Here is a 23,663-nt window from a genome sequence, read left to right as displayed (position 1 = left end):
AAATCCTATGACCTAAGAAATTAGGCTATGAAGGAGAAGAGTAAAATATGGCCGTTGAGCAGGTTTACATGTTTTGCCAAAAGAGTCAAGAACGAGGCCAAAGATGGAGAACAGAGCATAAACACTTGATAACGTTAGGTTGAATTCGGGGTAAAAGGGGAAGAGAAGACAGAAGGACCAGACACAAGTGGTGATGTTGATCTCACATGATGAGAGGAAGAATTCCTCCTTTACTGTAACAGCCTGGAATGACAAGATGGGTGGAAATCCAGGTGCTTATGTAAGGTTGCAAGAGGGAAAATGACATTCTGGCTTCTACTTTCTCTCTGTAGTAGGAGGTGGGGCCATCTGCTCAGAACAAGGGATATAACAAGGGAAATAGGAAGGGAGTGAAGAAAGTCTGAAGCAGTTTGAAGGGAGAAAGCAAACTGACAACCATAATAGCTTGGCTAGGTAGAGTTGAGGGTCTGTTTGAGGTTGAGACTTCTGAATACTTAACGGCACCAAACTTTTCTGCTGGTTGGTTTTCTCCTTCAGAGCTCAGACGGTGGAGTGGAGACCCAGACCAAACATATAGCTGGATTCATCCAGGTATTTTGTCAACTGGGTTAAGCTGGTAATTATGATGCCTTTAAGAATGTCTCATTAGGTCCACAGTGATGCACCGACGTCCTGCTGAAGCTCCAGCCACTCAAAGGTACCAGTTCAGGCCTTTTCAAGGCAAACCATTACAATGCAAAGAGTTTCATTTAGAAAAGTATGAACATAATATAGAACCATAGCAAACCTTCACCACATTAAACATCAAAGATCTAAGGACTCAGCTACTTTGACATGTATATATATACTTTTAACATCTTTATTGGAGTATAATTGCTTTACAATGGTGTGCTAGTTTCTCTAATGGAGAAACTTGTGCTTTCATTTATCTATGTTATATAAAATCTAAAGCTATCTTACTCACCACCCTGTCTCTGGCACCAAGCACATTACCTGACACATGTTAAATATACAATAAGTGTTTAGTGAATGAATGTTACAATATGACTTGCTATTGAGATAATAAAATTATTCTTAGAAACCATGGTCTTGGATAAGATGACTCAACATCATAAGGATAGTAGTTCTCTCTAAAGTAACGTAAAATTAACACAAAAATAAACAAATTCAAATTTCAGTAAAATACCAACAAAAGTTTTTTGGAGTTAGATAAATTTTTATTAAAGTTAAGTTTTATTAAAGTTCATATGAAAAAATAAACATTCAAGAGTAGATAAAACAGGGAATTCTCTGGCAATCCAGTGGTTAGGACTCCGCACTTCAACTGCAAGGGGCCAAGGTTCAATCCTTGGTCAGGGAACTAATATCCTGCATGCAGCGTGGCATAGCCAAAAAAAAAAAAAAAAAAAGCATAGATAAAACAACACAAAAAGAAACAAAAGTAAAGAGGACTAGCTCAATCAAATATTAAAATATATTATAGAGCCTCTATAATTAAAACAATGTGGTAATTGGAAGATGAATAGGCCAGTGGCATAGAATAAAACCAAGTACATATGGAGATTAGTATGGATAAAGACGGCATCTCAAATCATTTGTAATAAAGATGGACTTTTGTAATAAATGATTCTGGGATAACAGCTAGACCACTTGGAAAAAAAATTATATCCATGATGAATGGTACATTTACTCATGAAAATGAGTACATTTACTCATGCATATGAGTAAACTTCAAATGCATGAGGAAAATAAAAGTATAAAACAAAGACATACAACTATTAGAATAAAACATGGATAAACTCTTCTTTAACATTAGTATAGGGAAAAAATTTGAAATTATCAAAAGTATTAAATTATCAAAATCTAGAGGCATAAATGTGACTATGCAAAAATACACAATTTTGCATGGCAAAAAATTCACCATAGAAAAAGCCAAAAAACAACTACAAACTGGGAAAAAATATTTGCAACACATATTACCAATAAAGATCTAGTATCCGTAATATATGAAGACCTCTCAAAATGTGAGGAACAAATGACAAAAAAACCTAATAACAAAATGAGGAAAAGCTATGAACAGATAATTAGCAAAAAGAAATACAAAAATGACTCAAATACATGAAATAATGTTCAAACTTACTCATAGAGATATGTAAGTTAAAATAATACTGAGATACCAATTTTCACCTGTCAGATTGGTACACATTCTGTTGAAAAGACCTTGTGGAAGCAGGCACTTTCTTATTTGGTGGTGGAAATACAAACAGGTACATCCTTTTGGTGGGGAATTTGGCAAACAAGTTAGTATAACAAAACTACCCATGTACTTACCTTTTGACCCAACAATCCCACTTCTAGGATTTCCTAAAGATACACTTCCAACAATATGAAAATAGATATGCACATTGCACCTTTGTCTGTAATTGCAAAATATTGGAAATAACCTAAATGCCCATATATTGAAAACTCTTTTAAAAACTATGGTAATCCAGAAAATGCTGTAAGAAATAATGGTCTCTATGAACTGCCATGGATATATATATATATAAACATCTTTATTGGAGTATAATTGCTTTACAAAGGTCTGTTAGTTTCTGCTTTATAACAAAGTGAATCAGTTATACATATACATACATATGTTCCCATATCTCTTCCCTCTTGCGTCTCCCTCCCTCCCACCCTCCCTATCCCACCCCTCTAGGTGGTCACCAAGCACCCAGCTGATCTCCCTGTGCTGTGCAGCTGCTTCCCACTAGCTATCTATTAGGTTCTTCATGATCTTTTTATTTCTTAGATTCCATATATATGTGTTAGCATATGGTATTTGTTTTTCTCTTTCTGACTTACTTCACTCTGTATGACAGACTCTAGGTCCATCCACCTCACTACAAATAACTCAATTTCGCTTCTTTTTATGGCTGAGTAATATTCTATTGTATATATGTGCCACATCTTCTTTATCCATTCATCTGTTGATGGACACTTAGGTTGCTTCCATGTCCTGGCTTTTGTAAATAGAGCTGCAATGAACATTTTGGTACATGACTCTTCTTGAATTATGGTTTTCTCAGGGTATATGCCCAGTAGTGGGATTGCTGGGTTGTATGGTAATTCTATTTTTAGTTTTTTAAGGAACCTCCATACTGTTCTCCATAGTGGCTGTATCAATTTACATTCCCACCGACAGTGCAAGAGTGTTCCCTTTTCTCCACACCCTCTCCAGCATTTATTGTTTGTAGATTTTTTGATGATGGCCATTCTGACTGGTGTGAGATGATATCTCATTGTAGTTTTGATTTGCATTTTTTTAACACCTTTATTGGAGTATAACTGTTTTACAATGGTGTGTTAGTTTTTGCTTTATAACAAAGTGAATCAGTTATACATATACATATCTTCCCATAGCCCATGGATATATTTTTAAGTGAAACAAGCGAAGTGTAAAAGAGTATTTAGTATGATACCTTTCAGTAAGAAAAAAGGAAAAAATGGGTATATCAGCTTATTTATAAAAAAAGAAACAGGAAGGATTAACCAAAACCTAATAATACTGGTTATATACAGGGGGTAGATGGGGATGGAGTGTAAAAACATGTGGGAATTGGAGCAAGATAAAAGGGAGGGGAGGGGAGGCGTGACAATTCTCTGAGTATAACATTCTATGTCCTGACCTTTAGAAACACGTAAAGGTTTCATCTACTCAGAAAATATATATAATTTATAAACCAGGATTAGGGAGGGAGGACAGACTAAAACTGGAATAACAACAGTGATAAAGGAACTTAGATGTATTACAAATTAATGGCATAACCACGATGAAGGAGTTGGCAAGGAAGAAAATGAACAAACAAGGCAGGGGAGCAGGGACGGGGGAGGGGAAAAAGGAGGGAAGGAGGCAGGAAAGAAACACATTCACCAAATTTTGCATAGTGTACAAAGGTTAATTTGTAATAGTGTACAAAATTTGCATAGTGTACAAAAGTTAATTTGTAAATAAAACTTCTAGATGAAAACATTGGGCTTCACCAAAATTAAGACTTTCTGCTCTTTGAGAGGCACTGTTAAAAGAATGAAAAGACAAGCCATAGACTGCAAGATAACTTTGCAGATCTAATATCTAGTAAAAGTCCTATATCTAAAACGTATACAGTGGGACTTCCCTGGCAGTCCAGTGGTTAAGACTCTGCACTTCCACTGCATGGGGCACGGGTTCGATCCCTGGTCGGGGAACTAAGATCTTGTATTTCACGTGGCGCAGCCAAAAGAAAAGAAAAAAGAATAAGGGAGGTAAGAAGGATAAGAAGGGAAGCAAAAATAAGTCATTCCCTAGGCCATCAGATCCTAGTGTCAACAAGAGTTGCTTGATGGAAAACATAATGGCTCAAAAGGCAGAGCGTCATTCTCTTAAGAGCTTCAGAATGTAAATACATATGTGAAGCTAGTGCAGCAAAACGTGGTTGAGAGGAAGAGCCAGGGACCAATCTTGGAGATCAAAGAGCAAGCTCATTGCTCTTACCTAGCTCACTGTTTATTTGCAGAGACTTAGTGGAGTCTCTTTTTTAAAGCTTGGGGCATTTAAAGTCATTACTCCAGTGGAATGATTGCGTGACTGTCTTCCACACTGTTATGTAATCCACCTAAGCTGGAATTCAATTCCATACAACCCAGGTACCTGACTGTTTTGGGCTACTCTGGGGGAAAACAAAATTCATTTATGACTTTCCCTTGATGTCAAGGTGTTTAAGGAAAGTACAAACACATAAAACACACATGAAATAGAGAATAAGGGCCAAAGTTAGTGGTATAAATAATAAGTGCAGCAATAGTTCAGGGAAGGAAAAGGTCAACATGGATGAAAGCAGCTTCAGAGTAGAGCTCATTCCTCCCTCTCTGAAACTCATAGAACTCCTACTTGCATGGCACTTAGTATTATTCTGTCTTGCATTGTAGTGATTTGTGCTCTTACCTAAATCCCACTACAAGATAGTGAGTTCTTAATCCAAGACAGTAGCCACAAACCGGGACTCTTACAGTATCTAGCATAAACTTACTTTTTACCAGGTGTTCCAAAATGCTTATTTGAAGGTGTCTGATTTGGGCCTAGAGCTGACCCTTAAATGATAGATTGTTTGGAAAGGAAGAGAGGAAAGGGATAAGCTAGGAGAACAATCTCATCCAAAGTAGAAAGAAAGGGCAAGATATTTCAGATCCAGTGGTCAAGCAGGAGGGGGTTCACCCAGGAAAGATAAAATGAGATAGAAAGGCATATAGAGTCATATTGCTAAGGCTAAGTTATGAAATTTCAACTGTCTCATATGGGCTGGTAACTTTCAACAACACAGGCTAGGGGAAGTTCAAGTCTTCTGAGGTTTTTGAAATCCCAGCCCAGAGAAGATCAGATTGATAGCAGGACATTAAGCAACCATGATTATTCTGAAAATGCTTCCTAGGTGATTCATACACCCAGCTTTTGCTTCTGGCCATCGAAAGGCTTTGAAAAAACAGCATAACAGCAACTACGAAAATTATATGAATGGAACTGTTAAAGCGTTTATTCAAAGTGAAAAGGCTTGATCTGAAATATACTTTATGTGTCAAAGTGTACAATAGTCAATTTAAAACTCCTGATTCTAGTTCAAATCTAGTAGGAGGATTTGTTCAGTCAAGACACCTTCAAATATTTTTTAATATAAAATGATATGTCCTATGGATATTGCAAAATTAAAAGTTTAGATGAGAAAGCTGCCATATTCTTGTCATTGAATTTTGGGAAAATACTGACAGGTGGGGGGAAAAATCACCCCCAAGCCCACCATACAGAGACATCCATTATAATATGCCCACCTAATTTTTTTATACATCTTTATTGGAGTGTAATTGCTTCACAATGCTGTGTTAGTTTCTGTTGCACGACAAAGCCAAACAGCCATAGGCACACACATGTCCCCGTATCCCCTCCCCCTTCTTTCCTTTGCTTAGCCAGCTTCGCTTCCCCAACCCCATTTAAAAATAATATCCATTTGGGTATATAACAATGTATATATAAACATGCGTGCAGTAAAACAAACTTGGTTATCATACAATTTGCAATTGATTCCCTTCCTCCCCCCGGTCACCATTATTCATTTCATTAACCTTGCAAACGGGTGTCTGTGATATTAAACTATTTCATTTTGGGACTCTTTTCACAGCACTACCGTAGGGTTTCCATATATATCCACTTTATCTTAACAGTGTCAATGCAGTTGGGCTCCCCATGCAGTTTTTACTCAGTGGAAGCCGTGCTTTTTTTCTCCACTCCATGGCCCATGCTGTCATCCGGCATCAGAACAAAGCTCTAATGGCCCCAAGTATCAAAAACTCCTTGAAATCTGTTTCTTCTGCTTCTGCCTGAAACCCTTCTCTTTCAAAAGCTGAAACCAAGTTAACAGCGCAGGCAAATTATGGAAGAGACACCATGCTTTTCTCTCCATCCCCTCATCCTTCTCTCCACCTGCTCTGCTTTCCCCCAGCTGCCCACACACAAACCTACTTTTCCAGTTTCCTTCCTCAGTACAATCCGATTCAGGCAGATGGATACATGTGGACTCATGCATTCACCAGACACATCCAAACATGAATCCTAGTTTAGCTCAACCAAAGGACCCCCACTGCCTAAGCATAATTAAAAATATTGATCATTCCCTAGAAGAACAGTAAGAGAATGAGCTTCATGACTGCTGATAGATTGCCCCTGAGTCACTTGCTTTTCATAGCCAATTTTTAAAAACATGATGCACTACTCAAGAGGAGTTGTCAGGATGTAGAAAATCATTGCTCAATTTACTTGGCGATGAAAATGGCCATTATGGTTTTTATGCAACTTGGCTTCTGTTATGTAATTCTTGTTGAAATACTGTTTCAACCAAATTACTTGGTAGCAAGTGCTGAACAGGAAAGCACCAAGAAGTTATCAACCACAGCAAGGACTCCATATGGGTTGTACTGTGAAGAATGCAGCTTGAGAAATACACCTTGTGTCACTGGGCAAGAAGGGGAAGCAGAAAAAAACACGGTCTTGCTAATGGAATCACTGAAGGGCAAGCTGCTGCCTAGGTTGAAGAATCCACCTGAGAATACAGAACCCACTCAATTCCTAAATGTGGGGAGTTGAAGTTATTAAACTGACTGAAAGATTCTTCTCTAAATTCTTCTCTAAGTATATCAAAGTAATTCTTTCAAAAATGATTCATGGAAGTTCTATTTTCTGCGTCCTTAAACATTTGCTACTGTAACACAGGAACTAAAATTAACTCAGTATAAAATTTCACGGTCACAACGTTTTCTCTCAACAGTCTCCAGATGATTCTTCAACGGCCACATCACTCTGATTTTTACTATTTTGCAGGTAACATTTTCCACTTTCCCTTCACTGGAATGTTCACAGTTCCTTTTTTTTTTCTCCCCCTTATCTACCAATTCAGAGACTACTATTTTCTTAATAGTTGGTATGCAGTTACCCCTAGGGAGAGACTTACCTTTGTTGAGCAAAGGTTTTGATAAGCCTAAAACGTAAAGGTTTAACCTCCAGGACCGGGGCCCATAGACTGATGGGTTTAGGCTTGAGAGATGGGGTATATTTGACTGAACATGTCATGTGCCTATGAAGCTAGCCCCAGCCAAATGTGATCCCCATGCTTTGATTTAGGTGAAACATTTTTGCCAAGACTACTACGTAGGTGATGTTGTGTACCTCCCATCACATCATATCAGGAAAAAACACTAAGGTTTGTTTATTCAGTTCAGGAAAGTTTTCTTGATAGTGTTTTGATCAGTGCTTCTATTCTATTCAATATTTAATTTGATTTAATCTTCAGTAAGAATATCATTCTTAGGCTGGACTTTGAATTCTTTTGTGTCTCTCACCTTGACATTCCTTTTCCTTTTTATCTTTTCCCTCTAATTTTTGGAGGGCCTCATCAATTTTTCCTTCAAATTACTGACTCAATTTTCAACAGTGTCAATTCCTCCTCTTTACTATTAGCCTCCAATGGAAATATCAATTCTACTATGAAATTTTTAGTTTTCTATCAGCCTTTTCTTATTCTATCCATCTCCCCTTTCATCTCATGCATTTGCTTTTCAACCTGTTTTTCTTTATAAACATTCTTCTCTTAGGAAAGAGAGGCTATTTTCTCATATCCTATAGAATATGCTAAATTTTTTTTCTAAAATTCCTTTGGGTGCCTAAAATTGGGAGCTTCTAGAAATCTGAGCTTTCAGGGTGATGTTCCTTTCCCCTCGGTCTGCAATATTTTTCAAACTCCATGTTGTGGAGTTCTAGTTCTTGTTTCTGATTTAAATTGAAATCTTTACATTGAAAGAGCTAGCAGACAGTATATGTTTCTTAACAGAGACAGTATTCAAATTTCTCTTGGCAACACTCCTCAGAACTCCCTTCTCAAACTGCAGTTTTCTGAAAGATTGATATGCACAGTTTATATCGAAATTCCCTGTATCCAGGAGATGTTCATCTGATTTACTCAGCTAGACTGAATTAGGATCTTTTCCAAGTAGCATTACCTTGAGTTTTGACCCCAGGTTATATTTACATGTTAATTTGTAGCCACTTTCCAAGAATTAACTGCCTCTGATTTGTGTTCTTACTGTCTTCGTTTGAAAATTATCAATAGTAAACTCGACTCACCAAATATTGATCAAGCACTTTTCATTTATTCATTGTTACACACCATTCAGGCTTAAATCCTTCCTTATAACCTGAAAGAAGATCGGGGACATTTAACACAGGAATATTTTGCATCCGTAGTCAAGGTTAAACACCACTAAGAAGGCGTTGTGTTTTGCTAATTGTTTTTATTTGGCATTTGTACTTCTGTCTGTAGAATGAGGAGAAAATGCTAAGATGTTAAGACTGGGAGAAGAAAAGTAAATTGAGGAACTTGGTGGCAGCTACTCCAGGATATAGCCATTTAATTTAGAAAAGAGGTAGAAAAAGAGAAATCATGAAAAAAAAAGAGCTGTCAGGCAAAAAAAGATTACATCCCTTAAACAATGCAGAAAATGTTCTTGGCCCCAAAAGTATTCAGGAGTGCCTTTCTCAGCCTCTTTGGAAGTAAAGATGGAGACCAAGATGCCTATCAGCAGGGTAAAAAGTGTACAGTTGTCATCTGTAGAAAAAAAAATAAACCATCTAATTAGTATTCAACTTGTACGGAAACTTCTCTCTTAACCTCTGCTCCTTCTGCTTCAGTCAGCCCATGCTTGATTCACATCTCACCCCTATACCATTGTCCCAAAGCCAAGACATGCTAGTGGCCTTACGATCACTGACCAATGGCAGCCCCACTTTTCTGTACCCAATTTACAAGACACCTGCAGTCTGGAAATTATAATGGATTGCAGCTTTTTTAAAGCACGAGCAAATGAGTCGAAGAGAGGATAGGCAGACAGTACAGAATTGCATTATAAGTCATCAAGGGACTTCCCTGGTGGCGCGGTTGTTAAGAATCCGCCTGCCAATGCAGGGGACATGGGTCTGATCCCTGGTCCGGAAAGATCCCACATGCCGTGGAGCAGCTAAACCCATGCACCACAACTACTGAACTTGCACTCTAGAGCCCGCGAGCCACAACTACTGAGCCCACGTGCTACAACTACTGAAGCCCATGCGCCTAGAGCCTGTACTCCGAAACAAAGAGAAGCCACCGCAATGAGAAGCCCGCGCACGGCAACAAACAGCAGACCCCGCTTGCCGCAACTAGAGAAAGCCTGCGTGCAGCAAAGAAGATCCAACGCAGCCAAAAATAAATCAATTAATTAAAAAAAAGAAGTCACCAAAACAAGCTCCACAGGCATCAGGCTTGAGCCCAGGATTTCTGAGGAATGTCCATTTTTTCTTTGGTTCTGCAGCAATTTGAACTCAATATTCTGATCCCCAAGTACCAAATGATCAGTTTAACTACCAAAACAACCTACACATACAAAAATGGAGGAAAAGAGCAAAGAAGAAAGGGAAAACTAACTACAGAAGTAAATACACAGAAGAGAAGTTGAATAGTAGTCTAAAATATTACCCTACACACTTTTCTTCTGAGAAATTCATGTTTAACTTAGTAAATTTTGCACTACTAGGTTAATTCTAGGAGGCTGAGGTTTATTGCTCAAGGAAGAAGAAAACAAAAAGACCAAAGAGTAAAATTCGTGGTCTTGCGTAGACACAAACCAAAATCTTCAAAGCCATTAAAATGTAAGGTTTGTGCACCTGAGAACGAAAAATGTTTTGAAATATTCAAAAGCTTGGCTTGGATACTTAAAAGGCACAGTTGAAATAAAACGCCATAAAGTATATTTAAGAACAATAGATTGGAATTAGGACATATAATAAGGTATTTAGTAGATAATAAATGTTTGTAAGGTAATAATTTATAAGGATGTATAATAACTCTTATCCAAGCAACTAAAAAGTTTGAAGAGTGGTTAAGAGAAATACACAGCAAGGACCAGCACCATCTAGGGGTTGAGTTGCCTATTTGATGGGTGGGGTAGGATGTGGGAACATTTGGTAATAGGAACTCCAGTTAGGTCTAGAGTTACCAGAGCAGAGGAGGTTATGTTTAAACTTTCCAGAATGTAGCTCATGAACTTGCAAGGAGTTACGTCTCCTACGTGACATCTGAGTTGTAGACAAGCAATGACCGAAGGTGGCATCTGGGGAGACTGGCTGACACACACCAAGTCGGAGTATCTTTGACTCCCTACTTCACACACTCCCCCACAGGGCTCAGAGGGGTCTGATAGTGAGCCAGAGGACCCAGCAGAATCCAAGTCTGGTTGGAGAGGTTGCCAAGAGTACCAAAAACAGCTGGCTGACTTCCCAAAAAATGTGTGTTTTATTTCCGTACTGAGAGGTGACATCCCAGCTGGAGGCTGCATTTCCCAGCCTCTTCAGCATCTAGGTGTGGCAGTATGTCTAGTTATCGCCAGTGGAATGAAGCAGGAGAACTTTCCCATATTCTTTCCCCTTCTCTGGCTGGAAGAAAACATTCCAAGACCCCGAGTGATTGTTCCTGCATACAGTTTGACAATCACAATGAATTCACAAGGGGTACCTAGGATATACTAAATATTCACAGGAAATAATATTATCAGTAGGACATACCACAGTGAACTAAAGGGGGCACCTGAGATATTATAAATCTTTGAGGAAAACATAGTACCATCTGGGACACCGAGTAAATTACTACTTCTAAATTGTTTGGCCCTAACTAATTAATGAAAGAAACTGTTAGATATTTCTTTGGGCCTGCAGCCCCAAGAATGTATTATTGAGACGCTCGGGGCACTATATGAGCGAGGAAAGATTAGAACATCTGCCTTAGAGAATGGTGGAACCACAGGTGAAAGGACACTGGATTCTTACATTTCTACATGAAAGAAAGCCAGCAACTAAGCAACTCCCACACTGGTCTGGAATATGAGTCAGAAATACATTTTGGTTGCATTAATCCATTGAACTTGGGGAGTTTGTCATTACCTAACTAATACACAGAGCACATAGGGATCCAGACCTGAGGCCAAGAGCCTCAGATGTCAACAGTGGATTCCTGCCACTGTTGTACCACAAGGAGGACGGAAGAGATGAACTTCATCTCACTGGAGGCCACCAAGCCAAGAAGATGGCTCACAGAATAGATGCCTCCTATTCAATGCCCAGTCAACACATAAGCCCCTGAAATGACGATCAGCCTCAGGAAAGGGGGAAAGAATAAGGAGGAGGTGAAGTTTGCTTAGAATTTAGCCCAAATGAGACTGAGTAACCTTAAGTTTGGTATTCTCAAATTTCTACCGTCAATGGATAAGTGTTTGAATGCTAAGCTAATCATACCTTTTGGAAAAAAACCAAATTTACATGATGTACATTTTATTCTGGAACTGTAAAATTTTGAATCCACCACATATATGTTACAGCAAGGGAAGAAACATAGACAGAGGCCACTGTCTCTGTTTCTACAACTGGTCCCCCAGCTGTAGTTATTCATGACTTCTCTTTTCCTGTTCCCTTTGCTTTGGGCCAGCATCCCAGCTGGTTGGCGTTCTTTGCCCATCGGAGTGAGGGGCCTGAGTCACTGGAGGGGCGGCCTAGGAGAGGTGACAGCACTCTAGTTAACCTTTTCAGGAGGACATGGTGATACAAGGGACTCTCCTGAGCTCCTTCTACTGCCCCCTCCTGCTGAGTAGCAATGCTATATTCATTCAATTGTCAGACTCACTCACTCTGATCAACACTACAATCCTATTCTTGCCTGTTTCTTTCACAGCAGCCCAATAAAGGCCAGGCAGAAATTTAAAATTCCAATTCAGTGAAACAGTTATTGTATCTCTTGGTGGAAACATATCTCCTCCTTTGTTCACTGAAACTCCAAAACCAATAGGGTCCAGATTCATGAAAAATTGGTAATAGGAACTGGGTAATGAGTGGTAAGTAGCCCAAACCGCACGTGTCTATCTGCTACAGAAGTGATAAAAACATTGCACAGTCAACGTCTTCTTTGGTCCCCCTCCCCTCAGCTTTGCTGAGTTTAGCTGCTCATCTCCCTCCTGGATATGTAAACTGACAATTTAAAGAAGGCAAGATTTATCATCCTCGAATTCAGTGATTCTCAACTGAGGGCAACTTTGCTCCCTAGGGGAACGTGTGGCAATGACTGAAGACGTTTCTGACAGTCACAACTTAGAGGGAGGTTCCAGTGCATAAAGACCAGAGGATGTGTAGGACCACACCCACACCAAAGAATTGCGTGGTCCAAAATGTCACGGCACTGAGGCTGATAAACCCTGATCCACTTAATTTGTTTACATGTATAACTTGCTTCCCGCACTAGAACGCAAGCTCTGTGAGGGCAGGGACTTTGTCCTGTTTACTGTTCTGTGCCTGGAATGTGGAATTCGGCAAGTATTTGATGACTAAATAATAGATGAATGAGTGTCTCTCGTAGTTCGCATCAGGCATCTTACACATGATCGCATCCAACCACTTGCTTCTTGGATTGGAAGGGTTATAAGGTGAAGGAGGGTGGTGGAGGGTAGCATGACTAAAATATTTGGGGTGGCACAACTTCCTTTTTACATTTTTTTAATTATCTATTTTATACATATTAGTGTGTATATGTCAATCCCAATCTCCCAGTTCATCCCACCACCACCACTCCGCTTTCCCTCCCTTGGTGTCCATATGTTTGTTCTCTACAACTGTGTCTCTATTTCTGCCTTGCGTTTTTCTAGATTCCACATGTATGCGTTAATATACGATATTGGTTTTCCTCTTTCTGACTTCCTTGAATGTCCCATTGTAGCTCTCTTCTCGACATGGCACAATCAAAATGTACATCATTTTCCTTCACTGTTATTTTCTAACTTGAAGAAAAATGGACATTGCAATTTTTACAGTGTCCTCAATTCCTTCATTCATGTCTATTCATTACATGATATTATCATCCAAGTGCTGTGATAGGTGTTGTCACCAAACAAAATTATGACTTAGGACTCGTGTTTATCATTTTGCACAGAGAGTTGATGTAATTGTTCTGTATCTTTTCTAGCGATTACAAATGTGTTTCCCCTTCTAGGAAATGTGCCTCTTTTCCTCCCTTCCCATTAACACTTCAGTTAAGCTTGGAAGAAAGATGGAGAAGAAGGGGGTGTCTAGGCCCCCAGCTGGGTTCCCTCACAGACCCTTAAGCAGAGCTCTATTGCGGCGATAACGTCAGCTTCCAGTACCTGTTTATTTATACAGTTTTATCCCTACTTGCCTGTCATAGACATGCTGTTAATGGTCTTTATATCACTGGTACCTGACACAAAAGGGGGCTCAACAGATGCTTACTGAATAAATAAAATGCCTTTTGCCTCCTTCTCAATGTCACCCAGGGCACCCTCTGCCGACTTCACAATGTCTCTTTCAACTGATCCTGCACAGAAATGGGGACTTCACAGGGGGTTTGGAGATATATCTGGTTTCAGACCCGTCTGAATCACTCGCCAGTGGTGGATCCAGCCAATGAAGAGAAAAGCAAACGATCCAAAGTCTTGAGCAACAGTCAACGGATTTAGGTTAAACAGCCTGAGATGGAAGGGCACTAACCTGGAGTTAGAAGGACCAGTGAAGACCTCTCCAGAATGGCGAAGAATCGGAGCTGCGTGTAGGCAGGGGTATGCATTTCTCCACGGCCAGGGGGTCTCCTCCCAGCTGCTGCAGACGAGTGGTCGGCCCTAGAGGCTAGCCGTGTGGACATGAACTGATTTGTTCCAGCCCAGGACCGCCAAACCGCCCGACGAGTGAGGGGAAAGCAGCACGTAGCCTCGGCAGGCCCCAGAAGTTTAGCAGGTGAACTGTCTCAGCCCTGCCCACAGGGCGCTAGAGGGTCAGAAAGGTCCCGCCCTTCCCCGACTGGGGCCCCGCAGGGCGAAGGTTGTCCTCAAGGCCACGTGAGCCTTCCTCGCCTCTAAAAGCCCCAAACAGGCCGGGCTCACGAGAGAGGAAAGTTAAGGACGCTCCAACCTCTGCATCGCTCCGCCCCACCACCGGCAGCAGAACCGCTCTGCTAACAGCCGCCTGGTCCAGCCGAGCGGAGATCGCGGCCGCCGAGCGATGTCCCGCCGCAGCCCGGACGGGAGCCTCGGGCTGCTCTCGCCGCCGGCCCTGCTGCTGCTGCTGCTGCTTCTGGCCGCCGTGGTGCCGTCGGGCCTGGCAGGTGAGCAGCGCGCCCCGCGGGCAGCCCGGGCGGGGGGCGCCGGGAGGGTCCCTGGACGCCCACGCGCTCCACGCTGAGCCCGCGCCGCTCGGTGAGTTCCAGAGTCGGGTCAAGTTTACTTCCCGCGGGTGTGTCCGTCTGGCTCCTGGGTGGACGCCAAGGAACGCGCTTCTGCCGCGGTTGCTCCAGCCCTGCTGGAGCTCGGGGATGGCCCCAGACGAGGGCATAGGGTGTGTGCTTCTGCGAATTTAAGAAGCGCTGGCCAGAATTCCTGGCAGACAAATCGGTTCGCTCCTGCACGACTCTTGGCTTTGCTGAGCCTTGGCTGGTCCTAAAAGCGTCAGCCAAAGGACGTCTGAATATATTTATTCGCACCATAGAGAGGTATGATCCCAGTAAGAAGGCTCTTTTTTTTTTTTTTTTTTTTTTGCCTTAATTGACAATGACTTTGGTTTAAAATGATGAGAAGTGCAGCCTGGTATTGTCAAGTTTGATATGTGCCAGGCAGCGTGCGGAAGGATGTGTGTTCTTTCATATAATGCTCACTACAATCCTAAGTAGGCTTATTATCCCCATGATACAGATGAGAAAGTTTGAGACTGAGAGATTTCAGTAATTTGCATAAAGATACACAGCCAATGAAGGCAGAGCTGAAAGGCAAAAGGCCATTTACTTGACTACTCCCCTCTTAGTAAAACAGGTTTTAAAACTGTTTTATTCCTACGGGTATTGACACTGACCCTTTGCCTAAAAAAAAAAAAAGTTTGGGCTTTGTCACTTTCATTCCCAATGAGTAAAACCAACATTAAGTTAAAAAAAAAACCTGAAAGACTTGGAAAGTAATATTAAGAGAGGATTCATTTCATTTTATTTCCTAATCCCTTTTCTGTGCTGACCTTCTGAAAGACTAGGGTGGGGTTTGGGAGAGCAACCCCTTCCTAAAAGCACCTACTGGTTCTTGTTCCTCCACCTTCCTTCAGCAAGTGTGTGCAGTCCAGATTTCAAGGCCTTTGCTTTCGCAACTTGCCCACTTATCATTCTTAAATATTTCCAGTCTTTGAAGCTGCCTGGGCTTCTGAGCTCAGAAGTGACCAATCCCAGGCTCCTGCACATTCTGGAAGTGGTGGAGTCCCCGTGCCACCCCTTAGCCCATTGAGACTACTCATTAGGACACACCTGGGACAGGCTAGGGAGCGCCCTGGAAATGGCTTGTGTGTCTGGAGTGCTGGCGGAATCTTCTCTCCCTTTTCTGTTCTTCTTTTGGATTATTGGGATTGTTTTAAATGTTTCTGTAGCTGTGAGGGGCAGCCTGAGGAGTGAGGTGGAGACCTTGTTTTTCTGAAGATGGGGCACCGTTTATTCAAGAAAATATCAGCAGACAAGAAACAGCTTCTTAAACTGAGTTCCCCAAATAAGAAGCTGAAGCCATGCCAGGTGGAGGGAGTCAAGGCAAAGAGTGAGGGCACTTCTGCTGCAACTGATCCTGATGGCACTGTGCCCAGCAATCCAGAAAGACGTCTTATCATGGCATTGAGGAATGACTGGTGATGCCCACCCCGACTGTCTCAAAAGATGCGATCTCTGTTTCCTTTGTTCCACCCATATTAACCTGTTTTCTAGTGCAGCTTTTGGGGTCTTTGTCTTACCCTCAACTGCTGGACTGCCAACAACTTTTGGGCAGAAAATGGGGCCTTTGCTACCCCTTGCCTTCCATGTTCTCTCTGAAATGCCCAGCTCAGTACTCAGCATTTAACGAGTGCCCAATAAACACTAACGGGATTGTATTTTCAACCCCCTGGAATGAATTTTATATCTGCTAACATACACCTCTTTATCCAAAACCAACTTCCTTAATTTTTGAAAGTTACATTGTAGTTTCATTATTCTAGAAATCGGCAAACAACTACCAATTCATCCTAGCCATATATTTCAAACTATTAAAGACTTCAGACATATAATCGCATTGCCTTTATCTTTCCAGACTTTCAAGCCCCACATGTGTTTTTAGGATGTCTTGTATAATTTTTCTTTTCTTTTCTTTTCTTTTTTTTTTTTTGCTACATAGCTTGCAGCTCCTACCAGGGATTGAACTCGAGCCCTTGGCAGTGAAAGCTCGGAGTTCTAACCATTGGACCACCAGGGAATTACCAGTTTTTCTAAGTCGTATGTATAGTGCAGTCAGGTTGTCACCAGGGAAAGAGGTGGGTTGGTTGCCAAGAGACTCGTAAGGTGGCATGTGCCTTGTAAAACTGGTTCCAGATCTGGCCCTGGGACTTGCAGGGCTAGACTCCAGAAATTCATTCTTTCCAGTTCTCCAGAGCTGATCAGATACAAGGAAGCTGATTTGTCCTGATAAACACACGTCTATTCATCAAAATACTGATTGTTGTTCATTTTTATCAGACTGGTTATTTGTGTAGCCTGCTCCAGGCACATCCTCACTGCAATCAAACTACACAGGATAAAATATCAGGGATTCTTAGGCTGGGGACCTGATTCATCTGCATCTCACTAGGACTGGACACTTCAGTCAGCCCATGGGTCCTGCTTACCAGACACTGCTTGCCCAAAAACCTGGTCATCAACTCCTTTTCCACTCTCCCATGACTCACCAGTGCCACGTGAGACTAACAGATTGCCTCTCTAAAGAGGCTAATCCCTTTATGTGGCTGTCGAGGAGTTTACAGTCCTGGGAGTTGTTCAGTCTCCTTAACTGATGTAGCAGACCTGTGGCTGAGGCCAATCTCAATTGATCCTTTGTCTCTGAGAACTTTCTTATTTCCAGATTCCCTGAGGAAGTTGCTCCATATGTTCACTCTTTCTATGGCAGGTCTTCATTCTTGGAAGTCAAGTATTAGAGAGATATGATGGAATTCCAAAACAGAAGCTGTAGAGCCAGACTGCCTATGTTTGAATCCTGGCTTCAATACTTACTAACCACATGACCTTCAGTCAGTTATCTAACCTCTCCATGCCTCAATTTCCTCATCTGTAAAACGGGTATTATAATAATATCTATATCATAAGTTTGTTGTGAGGAACAGTGCCTGGCACGTAGTAGGGGCTATAAAATTGACCAGCTATTGGAATTGCTTTTCTCTGAAAAGGCATCGTGGATCTCTTGATAAGGCAAAAGGATTGCAAAAAGATTGTTATAAAAACAGAATTTTTTCTTAATCATGGCCTAACATTGGGGTCCGTACCAGCACATTAAGCAGCTGTTTCAGAAAACACTTTCCTGGGTTATAACTGTCTGAAATCATCTTGATTATTTTTGCCACAGTGCAATTTTTATTAACCGTGGCTGCTTTAGAATTTCTCAACGCTTTTCTGTCTTTCTGAGACTCACTAAGTCTTCCTACAGCTCATTCCCATTGTCTTAGTGTTTTAGACCCAAAAGAAGACAGTGCTCTGTGTGAACTCAAACATTTTCTTGTGCTCTTTCTATACTAGTTTTTTTTAATGTGGTATCTTTTTTTTTGAACTTTTTATTTTATATTGGAGTATAGCTGATTAACAATGTTGTGATAGTTTCAGGTGCACAGCAAAGTGACTCAGACATACACGTATCCACTCTCCCCCTAACTACCCCCCCATCCAGGCTGCCACATAACACTGAGCAGAGTTCCCTGTGCTATACGGTAGATCCTGGCTGGTTACTGGTTTTAAATATAGCTGTGTGTATATGTCAATCCCAAACACCCTCACTATCCCTTCCCTCCACCCTTAGCCCCTGGTAACCATAACTTCATTCTCTAAGACTGATTCTGTTCTGTAAATAAGTTCATTTGTATCATTTCTTTTTACATTCCGCATATAAGCGATATCATACAATGTTTCTCTTTCTCTCTGTGACTTAGTTCACTCAGTAAGACAATCTCTAGGTCCGTCCATGTTGCTGCAAATGGCATTATTTTATTCTTTTTAATGGCTGAGTAATATTCCATTGTATATATGTACCACATCTTCTTTATCCATTCCTCTGTTGATGGACATTTAGGTTGCTTCCATGTCTTGGCTATTGTAAACAGTGCTGCAATGAACATTGGGGTGTGTGTATACTTTCGAACCATGTTTTTCTCTGGATATATGCCCAGGAGTGGGATTGCAGGGTCATATGGTAGCTCTATTTTTAGTTTTTTAAGAAACCTCCATAGCGGCTCTACCAATTTACATTCCCACCAACAGTGCAGGAGGGTTCCCTTCTCTCCACACCCTCTCCAGCATTTATTTTTTGTGGACTTTTTGAAAATAGCCATTTTGACTGGTGTGAGGTGATATCTCACTGTAGTTTTGATTTGCATTTCTCTAAAACTTCGCGATGTTGAACATCTTTTCATGTGCCTCTTGGCCATCTGTATGTCTTCTTTGGAGAAATGTCTATTTAGGTCTTCTGCCCATTTTTTGATTGGGTTGTTTGTTTTGATGATATTAAGCCACATGAGCTGTTTGTATATTTTGGAGACTAATCCCTTGTTGGTCACATCATTTGCAAATATTTTCTCCCATTCTGTGGGTTGTCTTTTCATTGTGTTTATGGTTTTCTTTGCTGTGCAAAAGCTTTTGAGTTTAATTAGGTCTCATTTGTTTATTCTTGTTTTTATTCCCATTACTCTGGGAGATGGATCGAAAAAGATATGTCAGAGAGTATTCTGCCTATGTTTTCCTCTAGGAGTTTTATAGTGTTTGGTCTCACATTTAGGTCTTTAATCCATTTTGAGCTTATTTTTTTGTATGGTGTTAAAGAATGATCTGATTTTATTTTTTTACATGTAGCTGTCCAGTTTTCCCAGCACCATTTGTTGAAGAGACTGTCTTTCCACCACTGTATAGTCTTGCCTCCTTTGTCATAGATTAATTGACCATAGATGCATAGGTTTATTTCTGGGCTTTCTATCCTGCTCCATTGGTCTATATGTCTGTTTTTGTGCCAGTACCATATTGTTTTGATGACTATAACTTTGTAGTGTAGTCTGAAGTGAGGGAGCCTGATTCCTCCAGCTCCGTTTTTCTTTCTCAAGATTGTTTTGGCTATTCGGGGTCTTCTGAGTCTCCATACAAATTTTAAGATATTTTGTTCTAGTTCTGTGAAAAATGCCATTGGTAATTTGATAGGGATTGCAATAAATCTGTAGATTGTCTTGGGTAGTATAGTCATCTGGACAATATTGATTCTTCCAATCCAAGAACACGGTATATCTTTCCATCTGTTGGTGTTGTCTTCAATTTCTTTTATCAGCGTCTTATAGTTTTCAGAGTACAGGTCTTTAGCCTCCTTAGGCAGGTTTATTCCTAGGTATTTTATTCTTTTTGATGTGATGGTAAATGGGATTGTTTCTTTTTTTTTTTGGTGGTACGTGGGCCTCTCACTGTTGTGGCCTCTTCCGTTGCAGAGCACAGGCTCCGGACGTGCAGGCTCAGCGGCCATGGCTCACGGGCCTAGCCACTCTGCAGCATGTGGGATCTTCCCGGACCGGGGCACGAACCCGTGTCCCCTGCATTGGCAGGCGGACTCTCAACCACTGCACCACCAGGGAAGCCCAGGATTGTTTCTTGAATTTGTCTTTCTGATCTTTCATTGTTAGTGTATAGAAATGCATCAGATTCCTGTGTATTAATTTTGTAACCTACAGCTTTACCAAATTCATTGATGAACTCTAGTAGTTTTCTGGTAGTGTCTTTAGGATTTTCTATGCCTAGTGTCATGTCATCTGCAAACAGTGACAGTTTAACGTCTTTTCCAATTTGGATTCCTTTTATTTCTTTTTCTTCTCTGATTGCTGTGGCTAGGACTTCCAAAATTATGTTGAATAAAAGTGGTGAGAGTGGACATCCTTGTCTTGTTCCCAATCTTAGAGGAAATGCTTTCAGCTTTACACTGTTGAGTATGATGTTAGCTATGGGTTTGTCATATATGGCCTTATTATGTTGAGGTAGGTTCCCTCTATGCCCACTTTCCAGAGAGTTTTTATTGTAAATGGATATTGAATTTTTATCAAAAGCTTTTTCTGCATCTATTGAGATGATCATATGGTTTTTCTTCAATTTGTTAATGTGGTATATCACACTGATTGATTTGCAGATACTGAAAAATTCTTGCATTCCCTGGAATAAATCCCACTTGATTGCGGTGTGTGATCCTTTTAATGAATTGTGCATTCGAATTGCTAGTATTTTGTTGAGGATATTTGCATCTATGTTCATCAGTGATATTGGCCTGTAATTTTCTTTTTTTATGATATCTTTGTCTGATTTTGGTATCAGGGTGATGGTGGCTTCATAGAATGAGTTTGGGAATTTTCCTTTCTCTGCCATTTTTCAGAACAGTTTCAGAAGGATAGGTGTTAGCTCTTCTCTAAATGTTTGATAGAAATCGCCTGTGAAGCCATCAGGATCTTGACTTGTTTCTTGGGAGTTTTTAATCACAGTTTCAATTTCAGTGCTTGTGATTGGCCTGTTCATATTTTCTACTTCTTCCTGGTTCAGTCTTGGTCTATATGTCTATTTTTGTGCCAGTACCATCTAAGAATTTGTCCATTTCTTCCAGGTTGTCCATTTCATTGGCATACAGTTGCTTGTTGTAGTTTCTTATGATCCTTTGTATTTCTGTGGTATCAGTAGTAACTTCTCCTTTTTCACTTCTAATTTTATTGATTTGAGTCCTCTCCCTTTTTTTCTTAATGAGTTTACTAAAGGTTTATCAGTTTTGCTTATCTTTTCAAAGAACCAGCTTTTAGTTTCATTGATCTTTGCTCGTCTCTATTTCATTTATTTCTGCTCTGGTCTTTATGATTTCTTTCCTTCTACTAACTTTAAGTTTTGTTTGTTCTTCTCTAGTTGCTTTAGGTGTAAGATTATGTTGTTTGAGATTTTTCTTGTTTCCTGAAGTAAGATTGCATTGCTGTAAACTTCCCTCTTATAACTGCTTTTGCCACATCCCTTAGGTTTTGGGTCATTGTGCTTTCATTTTCATTTGTCTCTAGGTACTTTTTGATTTCCTCCTTGACTTCTTCAGTGATCCATTGGTTGTTTAGTAACATATTGTTTAGCCTCCATGTGTTTGTGTTTTTTACAGTTTCTTTTTTTCTTGTAGTTTATTTCTAATCTCATAGTGTTGTGGTTGGAAAACATGCTTGATATGATCTCAAATTTCTTATATTTACCAAGGCTCTCTTTGTGGCCCAGCATGTCAATCCTGGAGAATGTTCTGTATGCACTTGAGAAGAATGTGTATCCTGCTGCTTTTGGTTGGAATGCTCTATAAATATCAATTAAGGTCCATCTGGTCTAATGTGTTATTTAAAGCTTATATTTCCTTATTTATTTTCTGTCTGGACGATCTGTCCATTGAGGAAGGTGGGGTGTTAAAGTCCCCAACTATTACTGTGTTACTGTCGATTTCTCCCTTTATGGCTCTTAGTATTTGCCTTATATATTGAGGTGCTCCTATGTTGGGTGCATATGTATTTACAATTGTTATATCTTCTTCTTGGATCGATCCCTTGATCATTACATAGTGTCCTTTTTTGTCTCTTGTAATAGTCTTTATTTTAAAGTCTATTTTGTCTGATATGGGAATTGCTACTCCAGCTTTCTTTTGATTTCCATTTGCATGGAATATCTTTTTCCATCCCCACTTTCAGTCTCTGTGTCCCTAGGTCTGAAGTGGGTCTCTTGTAGACAGCATATATATGGGTCTTGTTTTTGTATCCATTCAGCCAGTCTGTGTCTTTTGGTTGGAGCATTTAATCCATTTATATTTAAGGTAATTATCGATATGTATGTTCCAATTACCATTTTCTTAATTGTTTTGGGTTTGTTATTGTAGGTCTTTTCCTTGTCTTGTTTTCCTGCCTAGAGCAGTTCCTTTAGAATTTGTTGTAAAGCTGGTTTGGTGATGCTAAATTCTCTTAGCTTTTGCTTGTCTGTAAAGGTTTTAATTTCTCTGTTGAATCTAAATGAGATCCTTGCTGGGTAGAGTAATCTTGATTGTAGGTTTTTCCCTTTCATCATTTTAAATATGTCCTGTCACTCCCTTCTGGCTTGCAGTGTTTCTGCTGAAAGATCAGCTGTTAACCTTATGGGGTCTTGCTCTTGTGGGCAGGGATGTGCTCAGTAAAACTTTAGTCCACTTGTCTGTTGATGGATGTGGCTGTGTTCCTTCCCTCTTGGTTGTTTGGCCTGAGGCAACCCAGCACTGGGGCCTACAGGCTGTTTGGTGTGGCAGCCTCCGGGAGGGCTCATGCCAATGAGTATTTCCAAGAAGTGCTGTTGTCAGTGCCAGTGTCCTTGTCCCTGTGGTGAGCCACAGCCGTCCCCCCCCCAACCCCCTCACAGAAGACCCTCCAACATTAGCAGGTAGGTCTGGTTCAGTCTCCTATGGGGTCACTGCTCCTTTCTCCTGGGTGCAAATGCATACAGGCCTTTGTGTGTGCCCTCCAAGAGTGGAGTCTCTCACTGTGGCTTCTCCTTTGTCTCTGGATGTGGGTATCTTTTTTGGTTGGTTCCAACGACTTACTGTTGATGTTGTTCAGAAGTTAGTTGTGATTCCGGTGCTCTTGCACGAAGGGGTGAGTGCATGCCCTTCTACTCCACCATCTTGAACCAATCCAAGCTCTATACTAGGGTGCTTATAAGAATGTATACAGGGCTTCCCTGGTGGCGCAGTGGTTAGGAATCTGCCTACCAATGCAGGGAACAGTGGTTCGAGCCCTGATCCGGGAAGATCCCACATGCCGCGGGGCAACCAACCCCGCGAGCTACAACTACTAAAGCCCGTGCTCTACAACAAGAGAAGCTACCACAATGAGAAGCCCGTGCACCACAACAAAGAACAAAAGCAGCCAAAATAAATAGACTAAATAAATTAAAAAAAAAAAAAAAAAAAAAAAAAAAAAATTAAAAAAAAATAAA

General features: G+C 40.7%; 1 protein-coding gene and 1 long non-coding RNA gene across 2 annotated transcripts in view; one reads left to right on the top strand and one right to left on the bottom strand.

Moving 5' to 3' along the window:
• LOC112391855 (uncharacterized) overlaps window positions 1–14,261 on the bottom strand; it is a 48,522-nt gene extending 34,261 nt beyond the window's left edge. Inside the window, exon 1 of the long non-coding RNA XR_003001574.1 lies at window positions 14,141–14,261. This is a non-coding gene — a long non-coding RNA (uncharacterized LOC112391855). The remainder of the gene's footprint in view (window positions 1–14,140) is intronic.
• The window catches only part of PLBD1 (phospholipase B domain containing 1), a 68,990-nt gene continuing 59,516 nt past the window's right edge, over window positions 14,190–23,663 (top strand). Inside the window, exon 1 of the mRNA XM_024733369.1 lies at window positions 14,190–14,750. Within this exon, the coding sequence (XP_024589137.1) occupies window positions 14,648–14,750 (103 nt within the window). The 5' untranslated portion in view covers window positions 14,190–14,647. The remainder of the gene's footprint in view (window positions 14,751–23,663) is intronic.

The sequence above is a fragment of the Neophocaena asiaeorientalis genome, unplaced genomic scaffold (assembly GCF_003031525.2).
Source record: "Neophocaena asiaeorientalis asiaeorientalis breed wild unplaced genomic scaffold, Neophocaena_asiaeorientalis_V1.1 scaffold150, whole genome shotgun sequence".
NCBI lineage: Eukaryota > Metazoa > Chordata > Mammalia > Artiodactyla > Phocoenidae > Neophocaena > Neophocaena asiaeorientalis.
The sequence above is the reverse complement of the archived record's forward strand: the minus strand, read 5'-3'. Positions and strand labels throughout refer to the sequence as shown.